The sequence below is a fragment of the Salvelinus alpinus genome, chromosome 8, assembly GCF_045679555.1.
Source record: "Salvelinus alpinus chromosome 8, SLU_Salpinus.1, whole genome shotgun sequence".
Classification (NCBI taxonomy): domain Eukaryota; kingdom Metazoa; phylum Chordata; class Actinopteri; order Salmoniformes; family Salmonidae; genus Salvelinus; species Salvelinus alpinus.
The window spans coordinates 74,526,088-74,540,587 of NC_092093.1; the positions used below are offsets into that span (position 1 = coordinate 74,526,088).

Sequence of the window (14,500 nt, forward strand, 5' to 3'; positions counted from 1 at the left end):
CTGACTTGTCTAGTTAAATGAAGAAAAATAAAAATAGTAAACTAGAAGACCAGAGATACAGTCTAGGTTGAGATGGCGAAAAATTGGGTTAGGGGAGGGTTTAGTAGGCCGTCATTGGGAGGCGGACGCAGAACAAATCCCTTTGTTGAATACTTTCATATCCAGCTGATCCTACATCTTCAGAGAGACTCGACCCACACACTGGAACTTATCTTCCTACACGCGCTGTGTGTGTGTGTGTGTGTGTGTGTGTGTGTGTGTGTGTGTGTGTGTGTGTGTGTGTGTGTGTGTGTGTGTGTGTGTGTGTGTGTGTGTGTGTGTGTGTGTGTGTGTGTGTGTGTGTGTGTGTGTGTGTGTGTGTGTGTGTGTGTGTGTGTGTGCCTGAATATGTGCTTCTGTGACCTGGTGCAAGGAAATGTCTGTCTGGGTTTATCCAAAACTATGGCATCCCACTCTACTTTTGAACTGCCGTGGATTCTGCAAACATACAATATGCACTGTTACGCTCATAGTTACACCTTTTGTTGCAATCAAACCAGCAGCCGTTTCTGTCAATCCAATATAGTACACTTATTTTAGCGTTCCGTTTACGAAGTGTATGTTTTCTTGGACGCTTCCCTCTGTTTTGATAGGCGTATGCTAATGTAGCGCTGGCCACTGACCAACGACAGGTTTGATACACACCAATGCCGTCTGCATCAGACGTATGGTGTTGAAGACTGGCATATATTACGGACGGCAGGTTTGATGCACAATCAATGCTGTCTGCATCAGTGATGATGTTAAACGCTGCTGGTCAATGAAAATGCCGGGTACCATAAATCACTACTCAGACAGGCCAAGTCAAACCGGCGTCCCTGCCGCTGAGATTATACTAGACCTCTCGCTTTATCTGTCTCATAAGTCATCTTTCTATTTCCTCATCGATACGCTGATTCATCAAGACAAAAGTGGTGGTGAATGTGTTGTTGGAAACGTCACGGTCTGCTGTTGGTACTGGCATTTTTCTTTTGTATTGCAGGGGACTGATTGCAAGTGTCACGATCGATGATTGTTCCTGCTAATATTTTGTATTATATAGTGTTTTGTATTTGTATAAAGTACCTCAACTGTACCTTCGTTTAGTGTTCTCCTTGGTACAGAATTCAAGGCCTCTAGGCCTAAATCTATTATGAGCTGGCAAAGATGCGTCAATGTTCCTTCCTTCCTTGTCAGTCAGCTTACGTCCTCCTCCTCTTCTGTAAAGTGGAAAATCCATTTCTCCAAGAGAGAAAATAAGCATTTGCTTGCAGAAGTTCCGTAGTCGCAAGTCTTCCACAATTTATTTAGATGCCATTCTAGCTTTTTTGTGTTAAAAGGATTTTTAATTACTCATTTGCTAGGAGTGAATAGGTTTTGTCTCTGAGTCTACTCAGTTGGTACATGGGTTATACTCATCATGGACGTGGTGTGCTGTAGCACTCTGTGTGAAATCACTGGGAGGTGGATTTTAAATAGGCTATTCAGACTATGTGATCCTCATTCTCTGTTAGTGTGTTAACGAGGTGCAGACTTTGTGGGGGATGGTGTTATTAGTGTACTTTCACTTTACTGGTCCCCTTCCCTCTGTATGAGCTCCCTTTGTGTGTGTGTGTGTCAGACCTGGGTTCAAATTCTATTTAGGGTTTTGAAATGACTTTCAAAGACATTTTGAAGGTAGTAGTTGAATATTGGAATATATTTTGAAATACACTTGAAATGTGTTGGCATGCATTTGAAAATATTTAAATGCACAGTGTATTTTCAAATACAAATATTTAAATCCTCCCCAATTTTTTGAACCAAGGTCTGTGTCGTATTTGGAAAAAAGTATTTATAGGAAGTTATTTGAAAATACTTAAAAATACTTCAAATAGAAGTATGTGATTTGGGGACATTATTTGAAAATACACAGAAAATACGTTTTTAAGTAACTAATAATTAAATATGCATGTATTTGAGCCCAGGTCTTGTGTGTGTGTGTGTGTGTGTGGGGGGGGGGGGACGGTTATCTCACATTAGACAGGCGTTAACAGACCTCCGGGTTGTGTCTGGTCTCCGAAGGATTCATACGAGCAACAGCATCCTTCTCACTTTCCTCAGTGTCCTTCAGACACCACTACTCAAGACTCACTCTCTATTCCTCCTTCTCTCACTCCCTTTTCCCTCTCCCACTTTCTCCTTCTCACTCTTTTCCCTTCTCTTACTCTGCCTCCATCTAGCTCTCTTTCTCCTATCACTCTTTCTCCCTCTTCCCTTCTGTCTCTACATCAGTCTATATCAGTTTAACATGTCATGGAGTTTATTTTCATTGCTTGCTCAGGGATAAGTGTATCAATGTGCTTTTCAATGCAACGCATGGCAGAACATGTTGTACTTCTTGGTATGTCCTCTTGAACAAAGAATACATTGCACACTATAGAGCATTAGACATTCTGCATGAGTATAGTTCAATCCTACCTTCGCCCCACTAAGGTCTCTTCTATCACGATCACTGCTTTCTCTCGGCGTTGTCAATAGTATCCAGAAATAGCTGTGTGGAGATTTGTCTTCAGTCTTCTGTGGTTTTCTGAAGCCCCAAACCATAGTGCACCACCAGTATACTCATCCGTTTAGTAGCGTGTGTTTTAAGGAGGAGGGTATGGACTGTTAAGTAGTGCCCTCTCTCCTCTCTTCCCTTCATCCTTCTTAGTTCTTCAAATGAAGTGTGTGTGTGTGTGTGTGTGTGTGTGTTTTGGCTTAATTGTGTTTTCATTTCTCAGTCAGCTCTGGACAGCTGTGCAGTGACGAACGCTAGCCACCCTCTCTTATCAGCAACCATTAAAAGAAGAGAGAGAGATGGAGCGAGAGAAATCTGTTGTGTGTGTAAAGGAGCAGAATTTGAGTTTACCATGTGTTAATGCTTTATGATTATGCCATGGCTTTCCCTTCGCCGCTGTCTGTCTGTCAGTCCACCAGTACGGCTGTCAATTATTTCTGTCAAGTTAACAAGCTCCGTATGAAATATGCATGACAGGTGTGCGCACACACACACACACACACACACACACACACCTGCTGTGAAACTACTACTGCTGGCTCCAGACAGAGACTGAAGCTAAATAGGCTCTAGGTGTATCAGTTAAAAAATACTTTAAACATATTAGGAAGTGTTCTCCTCAATGCTGTGTGGGCATTCGGATCATTAGCAACCAATCAGGGTTTGTCTGGTCTAGACACAGGTGCTCAGCACTTTACAAACCCACCCGCTGAGTCTGCCATCTAAATGGTACCCTATGTAATGCACTACCTTTGATCAGGGTCCATAGGGCAATGGCTATGTCAGTCACGTGATTTTTAAAATGATGTGTTTTTAAACCATAGACCTCTGTGGAGTTGTTATTTTTGTAGGACTTTTGAGTTTTGTTTTGAGTCCGACCTCAGAAAGTACAATGAGAGAGGCAAGGTGATAGATGATGTTATCAGGTGTTGATAACTCTGAATTCAACTAACACGTTAGTGTCATAGCGGCACAGTAGGAGAGGGGAGGAAAATCCTTTGCACTAAGCTTCTCTCTGGTGTAGCTAACTAACATCCCCCCCGACACACACACACTTTACCTTAGCATATTTTGTCAGGCGTTTCTGCATGGCTACCTAGCCCTAGTTCGTTAATTCTGCTGAATGTGCTCAGAAGAGTTTTCAGACTTTCATCCTCCGAGCTAATTATATTCATGCATTAATGAATATGCCCCGCCTCGCTGACATGGGTGGACAGGGGCCCACTGGCTACTGGGAATGGCTGCCATTTGGGTCTTTGCTCCCTCTGTGACTAGTATGTGTCTGGAGCTGGCCGAGGCTGATAAGCTAGTAGTGCAGCTGTCGCTGTATGAGGCTGGGGAAATGGCTGATGAGCTATAAGCAAACTTTGACAATCTCAGTACGGACTGAAGCAGTCAGTGATAGTTGAAACCTGAAAATCGACCTTATATTCACAGATCTAGAGTTTTCCCATTAGAAACAAAAACACTTCTCTTCTGTGAAGAAAGATGACAACGTGCGGAGGAGGACAGTGAAGACCTGGCGTGTTATTGTCTTGTAGTGGCAGATTGCAGATCGTTTTCCATACTGTCCTACACTATACAAACCTTGTATAGTATATAACCACAGTACATCAGACCCTGTTATGGTATATAACCACAAACCACAGGGATAGAATAAACTGTCCAGCTCCCTGCCTCAGCCTAAATCCATAGTGACAAGGCCACAGGAAATCCATGGGGAGGCTCGATGAGACTAAATGACAATAATTAAGACGCATGACAAACGAGCTGTGCTCCCAGCCTATGACAGATCTTCCCTCCACTCCTACTCTCCTCCCTGCCTGCCCACATCGTTAGCTGTAACCTTAAGGATGATCGAACAGTCTATTGTTGCTGACTGACCAGCCCACTGCTATGCCTACGTGTGGCACCGACCAACGAGGGTAAGAAAAATGTGGGATATTCTACATCCGCTTTTACACAACTCTTAGCAGCAACGTATTGTAATGCGTATACCCCTGAGAGAAATGATAATACCAATGACCCTAATGTAGATCCTCAAGAGTCGTGTATCATTCTAGGCAATTAGTGCAGGCCTACTACTGTGTATATGAGGTTGTTGGACTGTATTTGTGCCATAGAAGTGGATGGCTACTTCGTTAATAATGCATGTTGTACAGAGGCTAATTTGTGTTATTGTTACATCATTGATTTCTCAGATTTTTCTTCCTCACAGGGGCCTCAATCGTGCTGTTTGGGGCCCTCGATTGGCCCCTTGTCCCCATTCATTACGGGGACTGAGAGAAAGAAGGAGAGGGAGAGTGGGGAAGAGAGAGCGTGGGGGAGAGAGCAAAGGTAGAGACAAAAGGCCCCTGTATGTTTGTCCTTTAATGAGGTGTCTGATTGATAACCTGTAGGAGGCCCCTGGCCACTCAGGGGCCCGTGTTATAGAGCTGTCCTCGAGGCCTGGCTAATGAGAAGTGATGGGACTCCAGTGATCTCTCACCCCATTTGACCTGACCTATAGATACTCTCTTCTCTGAGGTTTGCAGATTCCGATGCATAGTACAGAGAAAGGTATACTTGGAATTTGCAATGACTGTGATATGTGGTTGTTTCCCTCCTATTAACCGTAGTTGAATGTACTGACTGTAAGTCACTCTGGATGAGAGTTTCTGCTAAATGACAAAAGTAAGAGTTTGTACGTATTTCTAGGCGCCATATGAGTTTGAATTAACTTCTTATAACTAGAGCAATTGATAGAAATGGTAGATCTTGATTTCACTCAGAAGTATATTTCCATCTGTAAAACCTATAGTAATGCTGTAAAATAACTGTAAAACTGAAAATGGAACGGCCTCCCAAGTGGCGCAGTGGTCTAAGGCACTGCATCGCTGTGCTTGAGGCGTCACAAAAGACCCGGGTTTGATCCCGAGGCCGTGTTGCCAGCCTGCTGCGACCGGAAAACCCATGAGGCGGCGCACAATTGGCCCAGCATCGTCTGGGTTAGGGGAGGGTTTGGCAGGCCGAGATGTCCTTGTCCCATCGCGCTCTAGCGACTCCTTGTGGTGGGACGGGCGCAATGCACGCTGACACGGTCGCCAGTTGTACGGTGTTTCCTCCGACACATTGGCGCGGTTGGCTTCCGGGTTAAGCGATCAGTACGTCAAGAAGCAGTGCGGCTTGGCAGGGTCGTGTTTCAGTGGACGCATGGCTCTCGACCTTCACCTCTCCCGCGTCCATACGGGGGTTGCAGCGATGGGACAAGACTGTAACTACCAATTGGATATCACGAAATTGGGGAGAAAAAGGGGTAAAAAGGACCCCCAAAAAATTATTAAACAAAAAAATCTAAAATGGAACAGGATGATAAAGGATAGAGCTGGGACGATAAACTGAAAATCTTCAATGCTGACCATACCGATCACTTATCATAGGCATTTTGCAGATATTGTTCATTACAATAAGCAGCCTATACTAGCGAAATTTATAATGGATTGCGTTTGCTTATATGTGTGATTTGTTAATGGGACAATTGATGGCAATAACCTCAAACTGGTAGTAGTAGTTTAAAGGATAATAAATATAAATACTTCGGTGCACATTGCTATAAACTTATCTTGTATTTATTGTTATCGCATCAATTTAGGCAATTTATTGCGATTTTTGTCCATATCCCCCAGCTCTAATACAGAACACCTGATATCAGATCAATGACCCATGGTGCTGCACAATTATCAAGAGAGAGAGAACCTATGGACATACACTGGCAAGTGCCTTGATTATTTAAGCCGTGTAAAATGGAAAATAGAAAAGTCTTATAAAGAGTCTCTAAGACCACACCAGGACCCATTAAGTTCTCCGGGCTGCTTTCCCCCTTTTAGTGGCCCTAAGTGTTCACAAGGGTCCTATCCAGTCCCCTCTCCACTCACTGCAATGCTATGGGAAATCTTTGTGTTTATGCAGAGACAGAACTGCTGCTGCTGCCCATGTACGGTCGTAACAAGACTCTAGTCGGCCCTCAATGATTTGCGCTGTATGTATGTATGTATGTGTGTTTGTGGCAAGGGGGGGCAGTTCTGTGGATATCCCATCTTCCCCTTGGGCTCTGGCCTCTCCAGTGAACAACAGACTGTGACAGAGTGAGGAAGAGAGAGAGAGGGGGGGAGGATAGAGCACATGGAGGAGCAGGAGAGAAGGAGGAAGAGGGGAATGGGATGTCTCGGTGTAGACTTTCCCATGGGATGGAACGTCTACTTTTTGCCCCCAATATTTCTTTGAATATCGCTAGCAACAACGGAATCAACAAATTGTAAATGACATATCTACAGTAGAAAATAGGAGAATAAAACTGCTGGTAAGCTTTCTTGACTTGGGCATACATTTTGCCAACATGGCTAACCAAAGTCGATTGACGCACCCGTGCGTCACTTGGTCACTTCATTTTGAATGTTGAATAGCTCACCGTGTATTTATCCTAGAGACTTAGTTTATTGTAGTGGCTGCAGCTCAATCCCGTCTGTCCTCCGTTATAAAGTTTGTACATATGCCATAAATGGCTTTTTCTACACACAAGAGGTTCCAAACAAGAAAATCGTAATTAAATAGTCTGTAAATCCAAAACCGTGTGAGCTACAAACTAATATGTCACCAAACTAATATGACTCCCACAAACACTACAGTGTCGGTTGTTTGGCTCTACGACATCCACAAGCTTTACAGCAGTCATCTGAAGGTAACTCCATACCGACTGGCAAAAGTGCCAAAAATATATAACCTGACCAAAACCTGGGTCTAAACATTGGATCAAAGTTTTCTCATATCTCATAGATATAGGACAGACATTTCAAAACCTTGTTATTTTTTGACTGTCTTTTTTGCAATTTATGGACGTTATTCAATGCGTTTCTATGGGCTATCGCAGTTTAGGCCTAATTCAATGTTTTGCCAAAAAATAAATTATACCTGCATGTGTCCTAAAATTCAAAATCAATTGGCTAAATGATACATTTTTTGACCATCTTAAAGCAATTCCATATTTTAGCTCAGTAGATTTTGTGATCTAAGGGATTAGACCTACAAGTTAAACGGCTGCTCTTAGACCTAAATTCAAAATGTTTTCGCTATGTGACGCAGTTCCTTTTGCAGCGATCAAAAATAGCCCAAGATATAGGTTCAAAAACTAGAGATTTTTTTAAAGAAAATTCTCCCCGGTTAGTCTGGTCCCATTGCTGCAACTCTCGCGGACTCAGGAAAGGCGAAGGTCGCACTGCTACTTGACACAACGCCCGCTTAACCCGGAAGCCAGCCGCACCAATGTGTCAGAGGAAACACTGTGCACCTGGTGACCATGTCAGCGTGCATTGTGCCCTGCCCGCCACAGGAGTCGCTAAAGCGCAAAACATCCCGGCCGGCCAAACCCTCCCCTAGTCCAGACGACGCTGAGCCAATTGTGCGCAGCCTGCGACAGAGCCTGGACTCGAACCAGGATCTCTAGTGGCACAGCTAGCACTGCGATGCAGTGTCTTAGACCACTGTACCACTTGGGAGGCCTCTCACATGGCCCATTATGTCAGCCAATAGGGTAGACCTAGTTTGAAAGAGAATACAGTTATAAAGGAGAGTAGCTACTTACTTGACTTGAGCTACATTTTGCATAACTGGATGATTCTACAGAGCAGGATGATTTGCAAGCAGAGTAAAATACATGTGTTATCAGTATTTATTTCCAGTCGGTGTCGGATTCTAAACAAGCCTATCATATTTAGGAAGTTAAGGACAACTGCGCTTTGCGTCAAAGCCCATATAACCTAGTCTACAGGCTATTTAATCGAGACCACAAATATAGGCGTACTTGATCTCGCACGCCCAACAAAATATAATATTGGTAGGCTGCTGAACGTAAATCAGCAAGAATTAGGTTATTTGATTTGGTGAATATTGCGACAGAGGGGATTTTAACACACTAACGAATAGCCTACAAAACAAAAGACAACCTTTTCGAAATAATCTTTCATAACTTTGATAGGAGCAGGCAGACATAAATAAATGTGTTATCAATATTGATTTCCAGTCAGTCGGAGCCTAACCCAGCCTATTATATTTAGAAGTTCATTTCCATGGAAAGACAGGCTACAGGCTATTTAAGTGAGACCACGCATAGCTGCATTTGACCTCGCACGCCCAACACGAAAGGAGAGGTAGGTTACTGAACTTGAAGCAGAATTATCCTATGAGAGTGTGTGAATAGTATGACAGAGGTGCTTTAATACAATAGTTAACACATACCAAACAGAAAGACAACCGTTCTAAATAATCTGTGGCGCGAAGAAATATTTTCATCCCAAAGTTGTCTGTCTGACCGCCCACTCCCGCTGCGCAGCATGAAAAATGTAGACTGTGCCGCAATGCTCTCTGTCGGGGCCCGCGGGATGCCCTCGGGAAAGCGGCTCTCTAGCCCAGAGCAGAGAAACAATAGCATGCTGTTCAGGTGGCATGATAGAGCATATCTTTGCTGTGTCTCCCTCTTTTCTCCCCCGTGTCTACCCCCTCCCCCACATCTTCCCCATGGTTCCTCAGTATTCCACTCATGTTCCTCTGCCATGTCATTCCTCTGAGACTGTCAGAAAGAGAGCGGGAGGGAGGGGGCTGGGGATTGATGGATGGAGGGAAAAGGGGGTTGAAAGGAGGGTGGGAGAGCGAGAGGGCGGGATGGCTGGGGGGAGGAGGAATGCTTTGTTGATCCCACCAGTTTCCTCTCCCCTTTCCTCCCCTCCACCTCTCACCTCTCTCCACCTCATCAGACCAATGTAAAACAAGACCAATTAACTCCTGAAACAGTGTTGTGTGTCTTTGTACGTGTTTCTGTCAACACTGATCCTGACAAGCCCCGGTCTGATCAGCCTCTATCTGCATGTCTCGGTGGGGAATAAACCAACTCTACCACTCCTTCAGATGACTCCCAACAACATCACACACAGCCAGGCTACATGAACTATGTTACACTGTATGACCTCCACACCATAACAGTCATCCTGGTAACAGAGAGCCTATACGAGGCCATTCGAGACTACATTTCCAATGACATTTGTAAGACCTGATGTAGTCTTGCAAACCTTACGAGGTTTCATGATATATTATGATGATTATGATTATGATACATTCATGATATATTATGTCAAGCTTTAAGTCATGTTTATAACAACCCAATGTAGGCATTAGTATGCTTTCAAATTAAATGTTACCGGTGTTACTGTATGTGTTTTAACTTGAATATGGGGTCATCTTTGGGTTTCAAAATATACTGAACAAAAATCGAAACAATTTCAAAGATTTTACTGAGTTACAGTTCATATAAGGAAATGTGTCAATTTTAAATGCATTCATTAGGCCCTAATCTATGGTTTCACATGATTGGACAGGGATGCTGGCCTGGGAGGGCATAGGCCCAACCACTGGGGAGCCAGGCCCAGCCAATCATAATTTGTTTTTCCCCACAAAAGGGCTTTATTACAGACAAGTACTCCAGTTTCATCATCTGTCCATGTGGCTGGGCTCAGACGATCCTGCAGGTGAAGGATGTGGATGTTCTGGGCTGGCGTGGTTACAAATCGTCTGCGGTTGTAAGGCCGTTTGGACGTACTGCCAAATTCTCTAAAATTATGTTGAAGGTGGCTTATGGTAGAGAAATTAACATTAAATTATCTGGCAACAGCTCTGGTGCACATTCCTGCAGTCAACATGCCAATTGCATGCTCCCTCCAAAATTTGAGACATTTGTGTCATTGTGTTGTGACAGCTGTACATTTTAGAGTGGCCTTTTGTCCCCGGCACAAGGTGCACCTGGGTAATGATCATGCTTTTTTCCCCCCAGCGTCTTTATATGCCACATCTGTCAGGTGGATGGATTATTGTGGCAAATGAGCAATTCTCAGTAAGAGGGATGTAAGCACATTTGTGCACAAAGTTGGAGAGAAATTAGCTTTTTGTGCATATGTAAAGTTACTGGGATCTTTTATTTCAGCTCATGAAACATGGGACCAACACTTTATATTTTTGTTCACTATAATTAGTGTACTACGTTTCCAAACACATCTTTATCATATTGCCTTGGCCTACACCCTAGCAATTGTTCATACAGTTCCTATCCCTCCTCTTTAGTGACTCCCTTGATCCAAAACACTCCATCATTCATTTGGGGGTATTATTCTCCTCGGATTGATTTTTTTTTTATGACACAATGGATTGTCTCTTCCTCTCTGCATCCCCTTCCTCTAAATCATCCATCAGTGGGGCGAGAGCTACAATTATGCAGAAACACAGTGGCTTGTTATGACACTACTGAGTGCTGCGCCCCACTGCATGTTATTGACAAAATGAGTACACCCGCTCTTTTAAGCAGCTCCCTCCATCAGTCACCCTCCCCTTCTCCATTCCACTAGATCCCTGCTCTCTTATATACTCAAACACATGCCTCTTTTCCTCTTGTGTGTCTCTCTCTCTTTCATTCTTACCTGATTTCTCTATTAGTTGAGTAATATACCGGTAAAACAGCGTAGGCCATGTGAATGCATTCCAATGGTAATGCTGTGGCTTTATGCCGGAGTCTGTCCCTGCTCTTGGTCATGGTAGCGAAATGGTTTCGATGTCCAAGTAGAAAGAGAACTATATCTCTTAGGACCCTGGTTCTTCCAGACACTGGGGGCCCCCAGGGGCCAGTGGAGTGGCTCCTAGCCCCCAGCCAACCCCCTTCTCCTGGGCCAAAGCACCACGCCTGGCTGGGCAGCAGCTCTGGAAGAAGGGGGGGACAACTGCTCCCAAGCCCCAGGAGGGGGGCCTGACACTGGGCCAAACACAGAGAGATGTGCCTGTAGAGCTAGAAGATTCCAGGTTCTTCCATCACAGTGACAGACAGGGGATGACAGAATCTAGACTCCATTTTTGATTTGTAGATACTTTATGGATAAGTAGTGGGAAGGAAATTCAAAGGGATGACATGTTAACGAACCATCATTTAAAAGAAATAAAAAGTGCACTATCCAAAGTTGAGTTTGGCCACACTTAAACCAACATCTTGGTGTTCTATTTGAAGGTGTGTGTGTGTGTGTGTGGTGTGGGGGGGGGGGTTCTGTCCGTCATCCAGATGGTTACGGCGTTAACCCTCACAGTAGGGGTTAGTTAGAGCAAGAAGCCGCAACAGAATTTTGTTTATGCTGATAGACAGTAAAAATATCGCTCTGTCAAAAGTGAAATATTAACTATCTACATTATTAATGAAAAATGTGTTTGATTTATGCAGCGTGAGAGTCAGTCAACACCTTTGGGTGTGTGCGTGTGAGAAGCTCTGCATGGCTATATCTCAAATTTCTGTATTAGAATTGAACTTCTTCCTTAAAGCTAATCAGACTCTTGACATTTTCCTAATCTGCAATTATGACTATTTCTGAAATGGCACTCTTCATTTACCCTCAACAAGTGGGATGCAGGCCAGGCAGTAACATGCACTCAGCTGTCTCCTGTCCGTCAACCTGCTCTTTACCGTTCCTCCTCTCTTTACCTCTCTCCAGACGGTTGTTTACAACCTCTCTTTTCATCGATGGCCTCCGTTCCTTCTTGTTCTTCTCATGCCCCCACTACCCCTCTCTATGTATCCCTCTCTTTCTCTATCTTCTGCACTCTTTCCCTCTCTTCTCTCTCTCTCTCGCCCTCTGTCACTTTGCTCAGCCCCATGGGTGGCTCTCCCTTACAGAGAGTGAAAGAGCAGTGGACTGGAAAGGACTGTTCCTCCCTCTTCCCTTCCCTCTCTTTTTCTCCCTAGCCAGAGCGGCCCAGTTCTAAGATAATTGTCTCTGTGTATTCCCTGTTCTTCTGCAGGATAATCCCCAACTGGGGCTGTTTAGCCTCACATAGATAGTGTTTCCCCATCTCTCTCTCTCTCTCTCTTTCATCTGTCTTCTGATTATGTCCTATTTATTTAGCCCTGTTTATTAAAAATGGGTATAAATGCTGTAATGACGTTTAATTAATTGTTAGACTAATAAGAGGTTGAATTAAATACTGTACATGTTTGATGCAACACGAGAGAATAGTCAGGACAAGAGATGTGTAGCTGTGCATGAATGCATACGTAGAGTATGTAACACAAATCCCTGTTTCTTCTCCTACCACAGTCTGTACGGCCGACACATGCAGGCCAACCCCGAGCCTCCGAAGAAGAACAACGACAAAACCAAAAAGATCAGCCGCAAGCCCCTGGCCGCCAAAAACAAATGAGAGAGGGGAGGATGAGAAGGATGAAGAGGAGGAGGAGCTGACCGCTTGTTTGCCCCTTTTTTTAATGTATTTATCAGAGGAACACAGAACTACATTGTATACTGCTCTATGTTCAGGATGTCACACCAGTGTTAGAATGGTAGGCCACCATGCATCTTTATTCAACAGCCACAGAGGCCGATTTTATTACAGCACCCTTTTAAGCAGACCAAAGGACTGATTCAGTCAACCCATCCTCTTCAAACCAATTCATAAAGCGTCTTTTATTAACTTTTCTCAGACAGTGTGATTTTAAACCATCAGCAATTTGTTTCTTAACTTAATTTGGAAGATAAATCATTTCCCAAGCCATATCTGTAGTGGTGAAGTTGTTATACAGGTTGACGGGCTCTGGCCCCTGTGGTCCCACAGTAACTGAATTAGCTTGTCCTGGCGGGGGAGACTATTGTGAAACAATGCTAATTTGTGTAGCTATCTGCCGACACAAAACGCCTTGTAGAGTAACCACCAGAGAGACGGCATTAGCTTCACCCCGCGTTTGATTTGATCCAGCTTACCAGAGAGCGAGCGAGACGAGAGGGTGAGGGGAGGGACGCCGGGTGAGGGAGGAGATTGGGGGGGGGGGGGGGGGGGGTGTAGGAAGGAGAGCAGGCCATTTTGGAGAGAGGGGATGAGGGAGAGTGAGGAGAGAGGAGTAGGCCATTTTGGAGAGGGGATGAGGGAGAGTGAGGAGAGAGGAGTAGGCCATTTGAAGATGGTCATATCCGACCCCTCCAGCACTCCCTGGTGACTCCTTGTCTCCACTGTAGTGAGACAGGTTGTGTAAAGGCAGCCGCTGCAGCCCGAGTGGATGGAGGGATTTTAGACGGCTTTAAAGGGTCTTAACTGCATCTGTTGTATCCTGCCCTCGAGGGGAGTAGAGGGGTATAAAGTCACTGACTGTTACCTTTTCCTGCATTTGCTCTTCTTACAGTCTTGTTTTCTAACACAGGGATATGTATCCTCACTGTCTCTTGTGGTCAATTGTACATGTTCGCTGTCTACGAGCTATGGGAGCCAGCAGTGGCCAAAATGCCCACAGAGCTCATTTTTTATAAAGGATAACAAGTAGCTTTCAACAATGGGGTGGCCATGTACCTTAGATATCAGTCATATGGGACATAACACTGAAACAATATGGCGTCCTAAAGTTGCAATCCATTATAGTCTGGTACGGTGCTCGGTCATAATCCACTTTGTAAAACCGTTGTCCAAGTCTTTTCAATGGAGATACTGGAGTATTTTGATTGTTCCATTTTGTCAAGTGACTTTGAAATACATCTACATCTGCAACTATCTGGGACAAGCCATAGAATAGCCATTGATAGCCTGAGTCTTTACTGAAAGTGTTATTTATAAACGTGCCTCGGAAACACACGCTTCCTGACAACTGTCCTTAACATTTCAGCTTAATAATGTCAATGAAAAGAATGTACTCCTTTTTGTTGGGCTTTTATCAAGCCATGCGCCAGATGCCACAATATACTGTACGTTACATGTGTTCTGTTTTCAATATTTTAAATAAAGCAATCCATTTGGTTTGAGTTTAGATTGTGGTCCAAATCTGCTGTCTAATTTTGATAACCCATAGGGTGTGGTGTCTAGGAGAGTTAAACACTGAACTTGTGGACACACAGCAAGTCAGGCAGG

At 44.1% G+C, this 14,500-nt stretch overlaps 1 protein-coding gene and 1 long non-coding RNA gene across 2 annotated transcripts in view; both read left to right on the forward strand.

Annotated features, from left to right (window-relative positions):
* Window positions 1-12,863, forward strand: part of rsu1 (Ras suppressor protein 1) — a 30,441-nt gene extending 17,578 nt beyond the window's left edge. The window contains exon 9 of the mRNA XM_071415072.1: window positions 12,709-12,863. Within this exon, the coding sequence (XP_071271173.1) occupies window positions 12,709-12,811 (103 nt within the window). The 3' untranslated portion in view covers window positions 12,812-12,863. The remainder of the gene's footprint in view (window positions 1-12,708) is intronic.
* A 571-nt stretch (window positions 12,864-13,434) lies between these two features.
* LOC139583707 (uncharacterized) lies at window positions 13,435-13,733 on the forward strand. The gene is made up of 2 exons (XR_011676593.1): window positions 13,435-13,509; window positions 13,555-13,733. It is a non-coding gene; the product is annotated as an uncharacterized lncRNA (long non-coding RNA).
* Window positions 13,734-14,500: the final 767 nt, after the last annotated feature.